The sequence below is a fragment of the Dreissena polymorpha genome, chromosome 13 (assembly GCF_020536995.1).
Source record: "Dreissena polymorpha isolate Duluth1 chromosome 13, UMN_Dpol_1.0, whole genome shotgun sequence".
Taxonomy (NCBI): domain Eukaryota; kingdom Metazoa; phylum Mollusca; class Bivalvia; order Myida; family Dreissenidae; genus Dreissena; species Dreissena polymorpha.
Genome location: NC_068367.1, coordinates 22,003,644 through 22,022,987, shown reverse-complemented (window position 1 = coordinate 22,022,987; position 19,344 = coordinate 22,003,644). Strand labels below are relative to the sequence as shown.

At 34.7% G+C, this 19,344-nt stretch overlaps 1 protein-coding gene across 2 annotated transcripts; it reads left to right on the top strand.

Moving 5' to 3' along the window:
* Window positions 1–1,920: 1,920 nt before the first annotated feature.
* Window positions 1,921–8,543, top strand: LOC127856568 (E-selectin-like). 2 transcript variants are annotated; one of them, XR_008038123.1, is made up of 6 exons: window positions 1,921–2,022; window positions 2,335–2,437; window positions 2,960–3,075; window positions 4,780–4,815; window positions 5,694–5,873; window positions 7,225–8,543. XR_008038123.1 is itself a non-coding variant. In XM_052392864.1 (6 exons), exons 1-6 carry the CDS (start codon window positions 2,191–2,193, stop codon window positions 7,266–7,268), a joined length of 492 nt encoding a protein of 163 aa, XP_052248824.1. In that variant the 5' UTR covers window positions 1,999–2,190; the 3' UTR covers window positions 7,269–8,543. The 2 variants fall into 2 exon arrangements, 1 of the variants encoding a protein (XP_052248824.1); XM_052392864.1 differs by having other exon boundaries at window positions 1,999–2,203.
* The last annotated feature ends 10,801 nt before the right edge of the window (window positions 8,544–19,344 follow it).

The window sequence follows — 19,344 nt, the reverse complement described above, 5'->3', positions numbered from 1 at the left end:
GAACATTTAATTTTTTATTCATTGAACATTTTAAATTGGACAATGCACAAGATGAACATGTGAGATGTCTAAACCTTAAAACTTAACATTGTTGAAATCAAAACATTAAATATCAAAGATTGTTTATTTGAACGGATATTATTTGACATGTATGTATAATCCATAATTGCAACGTATCAGCTGAATACTCAACACGTGCAACATTTCTGTTGATAAATAATATTGGCGAAGTTGTTCGCTGTTGTCGTCTTTGATAAGCTTGTGCGCATTGCACAGGCTTATCAGTGTGCACAGGCTAATCTTATTTGACATGCATTAAGCCCGTTTTCCTTGAAAGCGCCCAACATGTACAGATTCCAATGATAAACACTAGACTGGCTAATATCGACTTACAAGCTGGTAAATACACCCACTGCAGTAGTATAGCAGACGCTCCTAAGCATTCGTCGACTGCAGTGCAGACAGGCAGAGGTAATCGTTCCTAGCATAGTGAGTTACAGTCCTTAGCATAGCTAAGCTAGCTAAGCACATACTGATTTGCAAAACATGCTCTGTAAATTAAGTCGGCCGCTAACGCTACCAACTAAAAATGAAATGGAAACACATAAAATAAGGCATTTAATTTCAGGCTTAAAATATATGTTATTTTTTAATTTGGTTTGATCGAGAATTAAATACAAAGCTCGTTAAAACTAATATATTTATAATTTGAAATAAGGTGTGGTTCATTCTTTGTTAGACTCACAGAATTTTCCCGAGCGCCAACTTAGATATACGTTGAATTTCTCTTTCATCTTTGTAATCATGAGTGGAGTTTGTGAGAACCCTGCATAAAATTATGAGAGATTGCTTATCAATGGCATTTTCCTCCTTATTAAAAATCTCAACACTGTAGACAATCAAAAGTAAATTACATTGGTGTTCAAAAGTCGAACTTCATGTCCGGTGACTGTAAGGAATAATAAATACGTTCAAAGTGCGTACAACTGCAATGCCTTCAGCGCTTTGATTAATCATCTCGGTTTTTAGAGGCGAATTGATTCTGCCTGCCTGCCTGCCTGCCTGTCTGTCTGTCCGTCCGTCCGTCACCTTTATTAAAGTTTTCATTGGAATTATTTTGGGATTCTAGAAGGTTTATAATTAGCTGAATAAAATGGAATTTCCGGTTTGTTAAACTGTTAAATTTTATATATATATATATATATATATATATATATATATATATATATATATATATATATATATATATATATATATACCACCTTTATTTAAAGAGAGTATGCGTGGTTTTGTCAAATATAAAGGAATTTATATTAAATGTGTAAACAACTTATTATAGGTATATTTCAATATTAATTTTAATATAATAAATTTTAAACCAATATAAATTACAATAAAAGTTACGAAGAACACGTGTCGAAAAATGCGAAATAAGCCAGATATTGAATTCTGGTCTGTACAGTCGAATTCGCCAGCATGTATACCATGCATGTACGATGTGATTCTAAATTTAGCTTTAGTGCAGATTCGTTCATACGACACAAAGACACACTTTTGTTTTACGGATCATTTTAATTTTCTGTAACGATATCAATTCATACTACACACGAGCACTAAATCCGATCCTAAGTAAAAGACGAATTCTTCGGTTATTGTAGGAAATATTTTCGTCACAATCGGTTCGGGGCGTTAATTTGTCTTTGCTTAATTTTATGAAATTCGTCTTCAATGTATAATTGTTCTTGCCTATGTTGTGTTATTGTAACATATTTTTATCAATATATAACAATTTAACACATATAAAAATCGTTAATACTCTCTTTAAGATATCATTCGAAATATTGTGGGATCCCAGAAGGTTTATAATACCCATTCAAGAATGGAATTTCCGGTTTGTTAAACGTAGACTGAAGCAAGTATGGGATAACACTGCTTGTAATCCAACATTCGGCTTACATTTAGGATGAAATGTGAACTGATAAACCGATGCACAATGGATAAAAGCATCTTCTGTGACAAAATGTACTGCTTTATTTTTTATTGTGTAACGTTAACATATGTAGATAAGTTTTTGACTTTTTTCTTTGACTTCTGTCTGTTCGAAAACTTTTTTTGATACGCTTTAGTCATGATAAAGTATTAAAAAATACGAGGTCATTGAGTGTCAATTCATATTAATCGACTGGGACAATGAACTATAGAGGTGAGATGAAATTATAATAAAGATATAATATGGTAAGGTGTTATTTGCAAGAACGTTAAGATATTAAATAATTACAATAGGTAAACATCTCTTAAGAAGAAAAGAAAACGCATACACATTGCAATTTTCAGGGCGATTGGGCTTTCTCATACTTCTTTCTTTGGGAGTGGACAAGGTTACTCTACGAGATGTTGAAACGACAGCATATTATTGTTATGGGGACAGCTGCAATTTGTAAGTGACATAGTTTGGAAGAAAGTTGTACAGGTTAAGACAAATAAAACATATATAGCAAGACTTGGTTTATATGTGAATAAGATTATCGCATTCTAACGCATAAGTGTACCAGAAATAAAAGAACATTCTTTGTATTTCAATAATGATGAGTAAGAATGCAGGTTCGACTAATGAGAGCAAACGAAATTGGCACATATTTTTTATGTTTCTAGTTAACAACGCATCCCATATGCAAATCGCGTAAGTTTAAAGTAATTTATTTAGAGAAATTGCTTCGAAAGCTTAAGGCTTATTTAAACGTTCTCGAATCCGTTTCCGTGAAAGACCAGTATTTGACGTATTTTGCGAGATCGCCTACGCAGAAGGGTTTGAACCCCTGTCCTCGCGTTCGCTAGGTGGAATCCATCTCCACTAAGCCATGGCGATCTAAAGCGATAGGATGGAATCGGTATCCATATGGTAGTAGTTAAAATAAGACAAATTGCAAGATATGCATATAATCTGTTGACTGTATTTAAGGAACCGAACAGACCAATACTGCGACATGGCGTTTAGATTTTGTCGACGATGTTCTGATATCCAGGACGACTGTTTCTCTGCATTCCACGTGAATAACTGCTCGGCGTTCTGTTATGGTAATTCTTTTCTAGTAATCATTAGTAAATTAAACTCAAAATTAAACACCAACAATCATATTTGAATTCCCGTCAATTTCATTTTTAAAACAACATTTCCTTTTTATTAAATGAAGGTAAATAAAATGCATAAAGTTCACACTATTTAGCGTTATTTTACTTAAATATGTTTTATTGTTAACCTGGTGTGGATCCTTAAAACTTATTAACTACTGTAGTTTGACTATGGTACACGGAATATAAATTTAAATTAATTGTGTGGTAAATAAATTTGAATTAAATGTTGCTAAGCCAATACATTTTAACAATATGAAATTAAAAATAAACAGGTCTTACGAATCATAAAAATCAATTGTTGCGATAACACTTATTGCATGGCATGAGAGATACAAACAGATACACACATTAACATTTATTCAATAATTTCTTGTAAACACCTTTTAAATCATAATGTGTGCGTTCAATATGCAGACGTTCAAAAAAACACTAATTAGTTCAATAACAAGTACTGTCATGCAAATGTTGTACCTTTTGCAATAAGTGTTATTTGTTCATGTGCCCACGCGCTAAAAAATCCTCTCCAGATAAATTAAATCTTTTTAAAAGTACTTATTTTAGTCCATCGTCGGATACCCACGACTAATTCATTCCGTTACTCTCCAGCATCGATAAATGGAGAATAGCGGAATGGGTCGAACGTGGGTATCCGACGATGATTTTAGTCGTGAGTGGCAAATTTCAAATTTGGCTCGTGAATGACACCTATTTTCGTTCGGAAAATTGCAAATTGGTTTCTAAGAGTAACATTGATATTTCATGTAGGGAGATTGATCTTACATAATGACGAACATTTGCTAGAAAATGCTTCAAAATTGCACGATTTGTTTAACAGCTGCAGTTTGGCAAAGCTGGACAAGCGCGCACACGCATTTACACGCACGCACGCACATTCACTGGATTGATATTACTTCTATATCGAACTTTCCGCTAGCAGGCTTGAAAAAACATTACGAAGGTTTACATTTTATTGTATGATTGCACAAAACACAGAGCATTTTTATACACTTCAACTTATATTTTACGGAACGATTGTTCTTTGAAATTCTCATTTTCTCGCCTTAACTTTCAATGATATGCTTATAGAATGAAAGCAAGTATTCACATTCATCCAAAATTACCTTGCGACTAAAATCTAACTCAAAACCCATACTACATGTTCGCTAATGCATAAAATATATATTCTAATTGCAAAACGATGGAATGTTACTCCATCCACGATAAATGATACATTCCAAAGCGTCTAAAATTAAAAAAAGGAATACTAAACTGACAAACATAGGTCAAACAATGATGTGCAAACAAGATTAACAACACTGAAGCAAGTTGATTTATGACATTTAGCACATTCATTAGCAGTTTAACTCATTATATTTGTTGAAATGAAGCGTATATAAAAGTATTTATCCCACTTTTACAGCGAATTCGGTTGAATAAAGCCCCGTTGGTTAAATTTCTGCTATAAACCCCAAAATGATTTTTTTCGACAAAATGACGTAAAAAAGGCAGCGAAATTATCCAGTTAAATAAATTTTCATTTAATAAAAAGGTTTACTGAATAAAAAGTGCTTTTGTTGTCTAAGCCTCGCATAATAAACCTGATCTATAATCAACACTAACCTATTGTTCTCTATATAATTGTTGCAGACCTACGACACAGGCGAGATCAGGAAAAGGAACGAGGTAACTAACTAACTAACTACTGAAAATGCAAACTCTTCTTTTCATTTTTAAAATCCTTTAGTACCAATCATTTTTATGCCCCCGGATCGAATGATCGGGGGTATATTTTTTGGCCTGTCTGTTTGTCGTTGTATGTGTGTGGCATCGTAGGTGTGTGTCATTATATAATGTGTGTGTGTGTCCCAAAACTTTAACCTTGGTCATAACTTTGCAATATTAAAGATAGCCACTTGATATTTGGCATGCATGTGTATATCACTGAGCTGCACATTTTGAGTGGTGAAAAGTCAAGGTCATCCTTAAAGATCAAAGGTCAAAATTGTGGCGGCGCAGTAGGGGGCATTGTGTTTCACAAACACAGCTCTTGTTCATAGTATTGTACTTTTTGTAGTATTTCTATAATATATTATATTACTTGTACAATCTAGCTCAAGTATATAAGTTATAAAAGAATTTTGATTCGTTGATTAAAAATATTATATGAAGGTCAAAAGGTCTCCCATTTTTTAATTACCGTATTTACATATTGTATAGGCATTTTTGATGCAAAAACAATACGTAGTTCCTATACATGAACATACACAATAATTTCCCAAGTTATTTAAGTCGCAAGTTGCCTTTTAGTACTATTGGTATTTTTACAAATCTTCTAAAAATATGAAATTCATTAAATCTTTTGCAAGGTTATAAGTCGTATTGACGCTTGCATGCTGCGCCCAAAAATACCGATCTGATATCAAATATTTATGAAAACCACAATTTAAACTAACTAAAAATAAGTTAAGTTTCTAAAATACAATTGTTTATGTTATTGTTTTATTGCGAGCTAGCTGTGAACTTAAATTACCAACAAATGATCACGCGACACGCTTTTTCAGTCGCAGGGTGCCGAGTTCCTACCCCTCCTGCAAATGGAAGCTACGGTACTATGTTGAGTAAGGTACCTTACAACACCACATTGAGGGCATCCTGTTACTATGGTTACCGATTGTCTTGCAGCACAGCTCTCCAGTGCGGAGATTATGGTATTTGGCGTGGGACCCTTCCAGAGTGTAAAGGTATTTCTAGACTGTAACAAGAAACCGTCGGAGACGGGTGATGCTCCCCAAAGGTTTTTTGTCACAATTTTGCACTATATATTCAATAAAAGGAAACGTCTTGAGGGGCATTACTTTGGACAAAATATTCGCATCTCCTCAAGGTAGTGTAGCTTCCCATAAAACTTCATTGAATTCTAGTCAGTAGTTGGAGAGAAATAGCCCGGACAAGAATTGCACTATATGTACAGTTTATAGAAAATTTCAAAGGGCCATAACTCTGTGAAAAATCATCCGACCATGACCGGCTTAAAATTTGCACATCTCCTGTTGGTAGTGAAGCTTCCCAAAAAGTTTAGTTGAAATCCCGTGATAAGTTGCTGAGAAATAGCTCGGACAAGAATTGAACTATATACAATTGAAAATTTCAAAGGGCCATAACTCTGTAAAAAATCCTCCGACCAGAACCGGCTGATAATATGCACATCTCCTGTTGGTAGTGAAGCTTGCCATAAAGTTTCATTGACTTCCCGTAATAAGTTGCTGAGAATAGCCCGGACAAGAATTGCACTATATGTACAATGGAAAATTTCAAAGGGCCATAACTCTGTGAAAAATCATCCGACCAGAACCGGCTGATAATACGCACATCCCCTCTTGGTAGTGAAGCTTCCCATTAAGTTTCATTGAATTCCGGTCATTAGTTGCTGAGAAATAGCCCGGACAAGAATTGCACTATGTACAGTTAATGGATAATTTCAAAGGACCATAACTCTGTGAAAAATCATCCGACCAGAACCCCCTGATAATATGCAAATCTCCTCTTGGTAGTGAAGCTTCCCATAAAGTTTAATTAAATTCCGGTCATTAGTTGCTGAGAAATAGCCCGGAAAAGAATTGCACTATATGTACAGTAAATGGAAATTTCAAAGGGCCATAACTCTGTGAATAATCATCCGACCAGAACCGGCTGATTATATGCACATCTCCTCTTGGTAGTGAAGCTTGCCATAAAGTTTAATTGAATTCCGGTCATTAGTTGCTGAGATAGCCCGGACAAAATTGTGCACGGACGGACGGACGTCTTGACACACGGACACACAGACAGACGAAGCGGTGACTATATGCTCCCCCCAATTTTTTTTTTGGGGGGGGAGCATAAAAAGACTATGCATACATTAATAAGAATATGTACATGATAGTAGGCATTTATATTTGAAGTAATGAAAATCCTTAAAGCTAATAGTAATAGAATAAGTTTGTAATGTACAGTTTTAATAGTAAGACCATATGGGCTATTGTAACATAAGAGTAGTATTTGTAAATTTTTTCATCTTTATTCACAGTTAATCATTTAGACATTGTATCACAGAGATAACCTGTCTTGCGCTGCCCGAAGTATTCAATGGCCGATGACAACTGAACGTCCAAATCAATAAACATCCTCCAGGCACGACCGCAACCTAACATTGCGAGAAAGGATTCAGTTTTCACGGAAAACAGAGTAGGACTTGTTCCTTGGATGGAGAATGGACTTCCAACGTTATTTTCCCGCTTGCCTACCGAATGAAAGCACTTCTGGTATCTCATATACTAACACATGTACTTGTAGAAAGTTTACTTGAACAAAAGTCAGGGATTTTCCCTTACTATCGAAGGGAGTGTTAAAAAAATATATTCCAGGGATATTGTCAGCGATGCTCAAGAAAACATGAAATACACTTTCTGGTACTTAACATTATTACAACCATGTGTTTACATGTGTTCATTTTGTCAACATGTACTCAGGGTGCAGGATCACGTGACTTCGTTGGTTTCCCAATTAAACTTTAATAGAATTATAAACACACCGGTAAGTGCTGCTTTTTTCCGAATCACTTTTTAAAACAATTTTTCTTAAGAATTTCAATAAGTGCAAAAGACAGATTTTTAAGCTGCTTATGGCAATGTGAAATACAACAGAATTACTTTATTTATTAAGTATGTGTTCTTGTTCAACAATTCCATACATACTGCACGATTTTGCTTCACGCAACATGAACTCTGATCACCGATTTCAGACGTATTCAAGGATTTATTCTTATACCTTAAGATATCGGCAAAAGCTGCAAGAAAAACTGTCTTTTATACACTAAAGATTTTTGCAAATGTATTTCAATAACTTGAGATATTTGCAAAAAATAAAGTTCTTAACGTTGTGTTTACATTCTGTCAAGCCCGTGTGTAAAGCCCTGAAAACCCCGATTGTGCACCTTGGTACTTGCAAGTGCTGACGCATTTTACAACATTCACGTGCATTGTAGGACATAGCGCAGTGACGATAGGTCTTGCAGTAACTCTCTCCGCTGTTATTGTTGTTTGTTTCGTTACGCTGTTGGTAGGGATCAGAAAGCGTAAGAAAAAGAAGCGAACGCTTCGTAGAAGACATTCGACACTAGAGGAAACGAATATGCTTAAAGACGGTAATAATTCCATACTTTAAACTAAAATCATCATCTATCCATACATAATGCTTTCTGTGCCCAATTGATTAATTGTTGTGATTATGTGATATTCGTGTGAATTGCATTTAATTAAGTGTAATTATAACTAATCCATGTTATACATTAAGCGCTTAAAAGAGGCATATAGAATTTCAATCATCCACTTAGTCCAACAAACTTATATTATTATGTCCCACCTTGTTTCGGACTAATTGCAACAAAGTTGTTCTTTGTATTTCCATAAACTATCGTAGATGACGTAACTCTGAAAAAAGTTGCACTCCAAAAAATGGCATTTTTGAGACGTTTCGTTCAATTTAATGACAATAAAGAAATAAGAAAAATCCATGTTTATTATGAGTTTGTCTTACATTATGAATTATACTGATTTTATTTGCAATGCATTTTAATAGTCTAAAACAATAAATAAGAAAAAACATTTTATTTAAAAATAATAAATAAGAATAAACATTTAATTTAAAACAATAATTGAACTTTCAACGCATTACAGCGGTTAAGATCGTACATTAAATGTAATCTTGATAAAGCAAATTACCCCATCCACTTGAACTTGCGTACAAAACACATTTAAAAAATGACAAGTATGTCTCCGTTTGCTTAGTGAATTTGACACGGGTTGCATATAAATATTAAATTAATATAATTAACGTTCATATGTACCTATTTAATAACTAATAATAACTAAGATGTGCAAGTAATTTAATTTAAATGTCCATCTTCTTCAATTTCGTCAGCAGACTAAATATTGCAGGAGGTCGTGCAACTAGCTTCTCGGCAGAATCCATGCGCCGTGGAACAATCCAGACCGTGATTTCGACGCGAACAACGTTTTTTTTCAGTTAGCTTTACAGTTGCATCTTATAATGTTCGATAGACTTTTAGGTGCAGCAGTTGTCGGTTAGTTTTCACTGGCGTATACCTCTAGCTCTCACGTTCCCAATCCAAATCTTCTGATCGGACGTTTTTATTGCAAATCCATATTTGAGACTGAAAATATACACGATGGCTATAATATGCTGCTGCCGATGTCTGCGGAAGTGTGTGCTCTTGAACGCAAGATGTACTCGAAAAAAAAGTTTGTTGTGAACATTTGATACCTTAGAAAATCGAGATTTTGATCCGTTTTTTCCATCGATGAGAATTATCAGAGCTGTTCCACCGTTCTATTTAAATTCTGCTTTTGATTGGCTGGCCATGAAGAATTGGCACACATCTTGTAGTTTTTGAATTTTGCGCAGCATTTTTAGACCCGAGGATAAGTCAAGTCCATATACGCTTGACGTCGTGTCACATCCGGTCAGAGCATAAAGAAATGGCAGCAGATTGCAAATTGGCATCGACAACAAATTTTGCAATTTATGTGTATCCAACAGTTTGTTTGTTTTTTATTTAGATTGTTTTGTTTCTGACATAAGGACAATTTAATGAGATTATTCTTTTGTATGGTAACACAGAAGCATTTCGTATGGCTTAATCAACTATTAGTACATCAGCGTCACTTTCTGCATGCTTCACATGTGTCTCTTTTTCCCCAAGGTAAGTTCCCAATAAATTTATGAAGTATTGTTTGTTTTCATTATTTTTTAGGAACAATTCTTTTGTTTGATCGAAATGGTGTGTCGCTCGTGAATCTCACCGGTGTACCTACTATTCCCATATTACGGCAAACATGTGTTATATCCTTGGTGGTTGGTCCACTGGTATAGCCATCAAAAACAACTGTTGTGTTTGAATACTTTTAAGCCAACTATTGGTAATATTGTTCAAATATGGTTTCAAATGTTCCATCGTTCTTCCAAGGTATTTTCTGTATCAACGATCCGCCATCGATGACATAGGAAGACGAATCACCTTGAAATGTGTGTGGACAGCAACACCTGTTCAATGATAAGAGCGGTTGACAGCCTTCCCCAATACTTATAAGTCCGTTGCACATTGGGGTGTCCTTGCAAAAACTGATGGTGAATATCTGGGTGAGATTTATTCAATCTCATCATACTATATAGATAAACGTCGGCATGTTTCAACTACAGATAGTGGCTTGATGCAGCAAGGTATGGCATCATTTTTTATATGGAATTAAGATGTCAAAGCCAATCACCGGTTCTCTCAGCCCGTATAAACAGGTGGAGTATCGCAAACATTTCCACGTATTGAAACCATAATCTTGCTGTTCTATGATAATGATGCTCTCTCAGTGCGTTAATCTTTTTGGAAACCACTTTCAGACTTGCATTTCGACACACTTCCTGTTTCAAAAAAATGTTGTTTTACAATGTTTGATACAATTTAGAAAAGTTTCTAAATTCTGTTGGACAAGCATAATATAGGTTAGGATCGCAATCAGTGTTTCCATTCCGATCGACACCATGTCTTCCATCTTCTTGATGTTCTTCTTCAGTACTTATGTTTTTGTCGTCACAAGTTTCGTCTAAAAATAACTCACACGTGTATATTTTTGATAGCAAAATAGCATTCAGAGCACTGTCCACTTTAAAATGACCCCTTGTCGCAAGTGACACTGCCTTTCTTGATATCATATGCGTTATTGCATTTGTCGCGTAAATTGCCAGAAGTACCTCCTGTAAACCGGTACCCGACATGAGGTAAACAACTGATCCCAGAAAACTCATTTCCGTGTGAAATGCACCCAATCTGAGAACAATGTTTTTCAATAGACATTCACTTTCAGACAAAGTTTAAATTTCTGTTGCTTTCTGAAATAATAGCTGATCAAAAGTGACTACTGGTGTCAATCCATATCTCTTCGATTGCTCACATACAATGTGCAGTGTCGAATTTATACAAGACATATCACTTGGACTTAAGTTTATCATATGTAAGTACGTGACAAAACATTTGTCAGGACTCAGAGCGTTTTCTCGCTTGCTATACATCTGCTTTAAAGGGGCCTTTTCACAGATTTTGACATGTTTTGAAGTTTGTCATTAAATGCTTTATATTGATAAATGTAAACATTGGATATAAAATCTCCAGTACAACAATTAAGAATAAAATTAAAAAAGGAAAAAAAAGTGTCCCCAGCAGGGCTCGAAGCACTGATCCCTGGAGTCCTGGAGTAAAAAGTTTACGACTTAGACCACTCGGCCATCCTTCCATATACAACGACAGATGTATTTTATACTTGATATAAGCAATCCTCGTAGTTTTACACAATTTAACGACAACAACAAAACTCTCCAAATTATTAATTCGTTTCGCGTTGCAACGCTTTATAATTTTCGCGTTTTTAAATAGTCAAAAGATGAATATAATGGCTATTTAAGAGCGTGGTTAATGTTCAATATTACTGTTTCCACACAAATATCATAACTACGACGAAAATTTGCGAATCTGAGACAACTTTTTTCAATTTTGTCAATTTACCCAAACGTGAAAAGGCCCTTTTAAACCCGACCAGCTTGGACGCGTAACTTTAAAAAGGCCAATTAACTTATGTTCATGTTTCTGTTCAGATATTGCAGTGGTTTCAAGGAGTTCAAGAAAATAAACTTTCTCTAGTTTTGGGTTGTCGTGTCACTTGAAATGTTTGATTGAAATTATTCCTATGTCTGATAGATTACTGAGTGATATGTTCGCTCTAGGGATTTGCGAGCTAACGTTCGACCCGGGTGCTGTACACGCTACTATCCCCATTCCGTGAAAGGTTCCATGACAATCAAACGTACTGACATTATGGTCTACAATGTCTACAACGAACTGAAGAAATTTTCCCGTAAAAGTTGTGTTCAATGATGCTTCTGCATTCGATTCAAATCGTCAAACTTCAAAATATGACGCACAAAAACATATGGTAAGTAAATCCACCAAATACCTAGTACCAAAGAGATGCAACTGAACTGCAAGGCCTATCTGTAAAGGCGCCAATACACTGCTTGATCTACATGCCTATATAACGGCTTGTCCAATTGACGCTTACTTGAAATCTACGTCACTCCCACAGCGTTATACTGAAAGCAATATACGTAAACTTGTGGGTAGGATCGCTTTGTTTTCCGCTTAAGATGATACTGTGCAGTACGGTGGGCAACATTTCTTGTTGGTTTCCTATGTATTGAATTGATGTCAGTCTTTATTAACTTCGCCGCTGCTTTAATTATTCTGTACATTTGTTCCTCTTCAGAAAGCCCTTGTGTGTTATTTGAAAAGTCATGAATTATTTCTGATGCTTTCCGTTTCATTGTGACCTTGGTTTCAGGATTCCCGAAAGTATGTATTGCTGCAGAATGGTCTTTGTCTTCATATGTTTGTATGAGAAAGCACGATCCCCACATGTGCCCTCCATTACATGAATACGTTTAGTAATTGTCAGTACACATTCCTCCATTACCTCTATGTAAGAAACAACATTTTTAACGCTTCTGTTGTGTCTGCTGATGCAGGTCTACCGGGACCGGGAATGATATTGAGGTCAAAATCGTGATATAAGGCATCGGCCGCTGGAAGATTAATTATGCTTGCAATTCTGCAGGAGACATCATGCGCCTACTGGTTATTACGTTGTCTTCATATGATTGTATGAGAAAGCACGATCCACACATGTGCCCTCCATTACATGAATACGTTTAGTCATTGTCAATACACATTCCTCAATTACCTCTATGTAAGCAACAACATTTTTAACGCCTCTGTTGTGTCTGCTGATGCAGGTCTACCGGGACCGGGAATGATATTGAGGTCAAAATCGTGATATAAGGCATCGGCCGCTGGAAGATCAATTATGCTTGCAATTCTGCAGGATATATCATGCGCCTACTGGTTATTTCGTTGCCAACAAACACGCTCAAATGTTTTCAGGAATTCAAAAAATTCTAACTGGTAAACATAGTATCCACGTTTTCTATGGTTATACTTTGCATCTTGCAAGCAAAATGTGAATTTTTGTTTGAAGTCAAATACACACAAAGATTTTGTTAAGCACTTATACGAACTTCCGTTATTGTTCCGGTCAGAAATATTAGCAGTGTTTCTGTTGTGTATGAAATCTTTTCTGCATTCAACATGAACTTCTTGTCCTATTGATACGTAAATATTTGACTGTCGCTCAGCACTGGATTTGTTTATTGACTCGCTTCCTTTCTTACGTAGCTTTACAGTAGGAAAGTGTGTGAGAGGTTTCTTGCAGAATACACAGTCGTCCATCTGAAATAAATAAATAGTCAGTTAACAAGAGTCATTCTATTCCGTAAGAGTTGCACAAAGTTAATGCATATATTTTTAAGATAAACTTTGTTGCATTATGTCTAAATATATATTTTCAATTGATCAGGCTACTCGTGGGTGCGTTGTGTGGACAAAAGGGGTCCTTACTAATCATGTTTCCGTTTTAAAACTGTTAACTATGGAAAACAAGAAAACAATTTGTTAATAAACTACATATATTTTGACAGTTTTCATCAACAAAACGATGTTTAAAGCGAGATTATACGATTATGTCAAATATTTATGAATTTATATTAAATGTGTAAAAAACTTATTAAACATATATTTCAAAATAAATTTAAATAAAAGTTAAGAACATGCGTCGAAAAATGCGAAATAAGCCAGATATTGAATTCTCAAATCGAAAATGTCTGTACAGTCGAATTCGCCAGCAGGTAAATCATGCATGTACGACGTGAATCTAAATTTATTCATATGACACACGAACAGTAACTCTGATCCTTATAAAAAGACGAATGTTTCGGTTATTGTAGGAAAATATGTACGTATCTACGTCACAATCGACTCGGGGCGCTAATTTGCCTGTGCTACATTTTATAAAATTCGTCTACAATGTATAATTTGTCTTGCCTATTTTGTGTTATTGTAACACATTTTTATCTATATATTACATTTTAACAAATATGAAAATCGTATAATCTCGCTTTAACGCATACATACGTTTTGCCATGTTAAGCCGCTCACGATATCACAGGATTTGAAGATCAACGCCACTCCATGTTGCCCGGCTCAATTCATCGAGTGCGCTCCATTTCTTTGGATGCTATCACACCCCAGCCACACACAGAGGAGGAAAGTCCTAAAGTACGGGAGGCTCAATCGACAACAGACTCGCCAGCTCAAAACGTTGGTAAGACCATTTTAGTTAGTTTGCGGTATGGACGATGCAAATCATCATTTGGCAATATATCGTTGTAGCACTTAAAATTGATGATATCAGATGGAATTAACGTTTTGCGTTAATTGGCGATTTGTATATATTGGTACTGACTTCTTAGGGAAAATTTGCATTTTTCCCATTTTGGCTAACATGATCTTGGCTTTCTTAAAACCTCATTCATACTATAGCTTTGGTTGAATGGATAACACATTACACAATAAGATTAATTATTGCCAGTAAAGGGAACTAATTGCGCATGCACTAGTTCTTTCCTCCACAGATTGTTTCTATGTGGGGTAGACCCCTTTCTTGATTTCGTTTGAATAGTACAAATTTTACATACATTTTTGTTACGTTCAAAATGAAGGGAACTAACTCTGTCAGCATTGTCAAAAATTATTTCAGTTCAAGTCCATGTAAGCGTTGATTTCAGTAACAACGTCGTTGTCCGTAACCCAGCTGCGTCAGACAGTGGTATCAACCTGAGTGGCTAAGCGACTTCCTCTCAATCAGACAGTCCCCTAGTTGACTCATTTCCTATCCAGGAAACTTCGGGAAACGCACCATAGGATGCGATTTCTGCCAACATCTAGATGCACCGGCTGTGAAATGAAGGCTCGTCATCAATGTTCTTTCACATCGATGCGATATTCTGAATTCTTAAGTGATATGGAGTTGATACAAAAATAAAAATTCCGATACAAGCGATTTACACAAGTCGTATCATACGCAAAAAAAACTGTTTACGTCTGTTTTGTGAATTGTTTGAATAGGTCGACTTGCAAGGGTACGTTTTTATTAGCAAGCAGGTATTAACAAGGTATTTAAAACAAATAAATATGTGTTTCTTTCAAATCATTATAAATTGATTTACCATAAATGTGTAAATGCACTGAAATGACAGTGAATAAGTTAATTCTATATTCGTAACAACGAATCAAATGTGTGAATGCAATAGTCTTACGACATGTCTAAATCAAAATATTGATATTTATTGTTATCGGAAAAAAGTATTTCTGCTATAGTGTTTTGTATTTTGTAATTTAATAATCTCAATATGAACCTGCACGTTTCATCCCTTCGGGTGCAATACGAGTGTATACAATTTAAATTTTCGTAATAGAATACGGTATATATTGTTTAAGACTGCCACATGTATACATATGGCAAAACTGCAAAATATCATTGTATTACATGCATTGAAAAAAATGATCATTCACTTGTTTCGGTGTGTCTTTGAGTAAAATCTGGTAGTCTTGATTACACGGCAATTTAGTTACGTCGTTGCATAGTAATCAGTAGCTTTTTTCAGTCTCCACGTTAGCTTGTCAAACGCGTTGTATAGTATATTATATTTATTACTTATTCCTTTTTACTTGTATACTTTTGTCTAAACTTTATAGTGGTAATTACTTTTTAGTCGTATGGTCCCAATATACCTTGATCTAGAAGTCGGTATCGCCAGATTAAATACATTAATTTATATGTGTTAACATAACTTCGTAAAATCAAAAAATATATTTGCGTACTCGCATTCTCCTTTCCATATTTTAATAATTGTAAGTATTCATTTCCTGATAGATAGCGTATGTAATGTATTTATTTGAAAATTGTTCTGTTCAAATTTTAACTGCCATGAACAAAATGCATGTTGCATGTGTTTGCGTTGACTGAACAAGCTTTGCATGTTAACTTTTGAAATTTCTGTGCGTTTGTTTCAATACAAAGAAGTGAAACTCCAGTTGCAAGAGCAGTATTGAATTTTCATTATATACAATTAGTTGGTTCTTTATTTAAGGCAAGTGACCAAACCTTTTGCAGGGGTGTTTGCCATTGGGCAAACCCCTGAGAAGAGATTATCTGAATACAAAATTATATTTAAAATAGATGAATATGACAACAGGTTATGACATTGGAAAAAGAGCCGAAGAGGTTCGATTATAGAAATTAATTCAAAATATGGGTTATGATATTCGACTTTTTCGTTTTATGCTGACGTCTTTATTTTAAGTATTTTGCGTAAACATTTTAAAATATATAGTTGTCGCATTGGTTTGAATGTTTCCAAGTAAAATATCTATATATCGAGAGTTCAAACTCATTTAAAGAAATTATCAATAATCATAAATTGTTTAGTTCATGCATGTGTCGTAACCTGGCGCAATTATATTTAATTTAGTTACTGCATTATCTATGCCACAATGCCAATTTATAAGCACGAAAAAATGCATATTTTATGTAATACATTGATTTCTAATTTAGGATAACATTGGAATACCATCATTGTGTAACGTCATATGCGACTAAATTATACACGGTTGCAAACTATGTAGGTGTCTATTCTAACTTACAACGTACATTACGTGAATAGTACAACTGATGTCGATATGCATTATCTGTGATAGCTTGTGTTGTGATAATTATTGTTCGTATACGTTTATTTTCTCATCTGTGTTAAATTAAAAGTACATTACAGAAACAAAATCGTGTTTCATTTATATCGAAGTTAAATAGATTTAATGAAAGTATTATACATTATATTTTTGTATTAGTTCTTCATTAGTACAATGTATATTTCAATGCGCCCACAGTGGAATAGCGATATTCTATCATACACGTCATTGAGAAATACGGCAAAATTCAATCAATACAAGAATATACGATTTATTTCGCATACATTGTTGATTTTCAGTCGGATCATCAATCTAAATTGTGTTTAACAACACATGATTTAGGCTATATTTGCATGAAATCAACTCCTGTAATTTGCTCAACTCATTTTAAGCATATTAGTAACTATATATTTCGAACTAATACGATTGACATCACATCACAAACGCTTACGCATAACTTAAGTCTCGGAGGCTTTTTATAAACTTGTATCAGAAGCAATTGCTCCATATATGGTAAACAGGCAATCTCGCGTTGTACATTAAAATCATCTTCTGCTAGTTAATCTGGACATTCCAATGACTTTTCCGATTAATTGTATCGAAACAGCAGATTGAGCAACGTATTCATTGACAACACAATAATCCATTTATCATCACGGGAAAGTGTGTTTTACACAATACACCTTTATACTAACAAGGGCTACAATAATGTTTTCCCAATTTACCAGAAAAATAAAATTAAATGGACGGTAATCTTGGTAGAACTCTTACTAAAATATTGGATCGTCGAACTATTACGACGTAGTTTGTTTTAATATACATTTTCAAACTAACTTCCTGATTCGTTGGATGGTTGGTTCCCATTTAACACGCTTTATACGTCTGTTAACTGTGGAAGCGGACACCTTCCTATCGTACACAAAGAAACCATGTACGTTATTACCTTTATAGTATTGTAACTTAACACACAGGTGCACATACATGAACACGCTTTAAGTATATATAACGTTTACATTATTGATCCCAGAGGAACTGACGAGTTATATTTTGTTAGTGTAATACGGACATGACGTGATTGCAGGCAAGTAACAAAGATGTATCCACCCGGTTTAGATGCAGAGTGAATGCTTCACGAAAACCACTGATCTATATAAGATATAATGATACATAACGGAAACAGGTCTTTCCATATAGGTGTGAGCACTTTGGATCAGAAAGGGATTTATTGCATAAATCCGGAGGGTCCGGTGATAGTCGATGTATCACGATTGGAGATGTGAGGCCACTCACTGCCTTTATCAATCTCTATGCGGATTCGCAAGCACACTTCTCCATATGCATACACTAAGATATAAACCGCGCAAGAATAAACTTATTTATAATTAAGCATAATAACGATTCAGTTCTCTTCTTTGAGGACTACAACAAAACATATATTATTTCAATGTGTGTTCTTTGATAGTTAGTTAAAGAAGCATGTTGACTATTTTTTAATAAAAATGGTAATAAGGTATTTCCTCAAAAAGTTTTATCATGCATTTATAAGTGGACAAACACAATTGAATCTTGCCTCAACTTAACCAATAGTAATGTGTATCGGCAATAAAGATTGATGTACTGTGTATATAAGAATTAGGCAATTTCATCATGTGACATAGGTGCTAATTTATTGTCAATTAACGGTTATTCATTTCGGGGCTTATTTCTTTTCGAAGATAATATAATGTCTTATAATGTTCAAGTAAGCAATTGCACCAAGACGTAAGGATATGAAATTATTTTTGGTTTGATAAATACTGTATCGGTTTGGTATTGTTCAGGTTATTTAGAAGAGAATGTACGGTAATATTTCAGCGCGAAAATGCACGAGTTTCTAGTTCAGAGTTAAGCGGTGAAAAGCACGGGTTTCTCATTTTTGGGGGTTTATTTATTTATTTATGACTTGCAAATCGATTGATTTGCTATTCGCGGTGTGTGTTTGACGGGTATAAGTTATGGAGTATAGGACAGAATGGGATATCAAATCGCCCTCCCGCCCCTTAATAAATATATGTTTTTAAATAATCGGTTACATTTTTTACATTTACTAATGCAATGATACAAGTCGAAAGTTAGTTTATTTTCAGTCCAGTATTTTAGTGCATGTGAGATGGTATCCTAACACGGACTGATTACTTTACTATGAAGGTCATATTGTGTTTTAATGCGATTTTTAATTCTATGTTATGTGTATCATACTTAAGACTCTCACTTCCAAGAGATAATTATTCCTCCACATGTATTGCTGTTAGTATGTTTAAATTCCGACCACAGTGAAATTGTTCAAGAGGTATTATTTTTGCTGTGTTTTGTACTGAATGTTTCATGTAACACGTTATTCTTAGAATTTTAAATTAAGATGCAGCCTTGTTGCCTTTCGGTTTGTTGTTACTGGTTAGATATGGATGCTTTGCAGCTGCTGCACAATTTCG

What these genes read in the sequence shown, in the direction of transcription:
- LOC127856568 (XM_052392864.1), top strand. An exon ending in TATGGGGACAGCTGCAATTT is followed by an intron (nt 2,438 to 2,959) that starts GTAAGTGACATA and finishes ACTGTATTTAAG; the next exon opens with GAACCGAACAGACCAATACT. An exon ending in AGATCAGGAAAAGGAACGAG is followed by an intron (nt 4,816 to 5,693) that starts GTAACTAACTAA and finishes ACGCTTTTTCAG; the next exon opens with TCGCAGGGTGCCGAGTTCCT.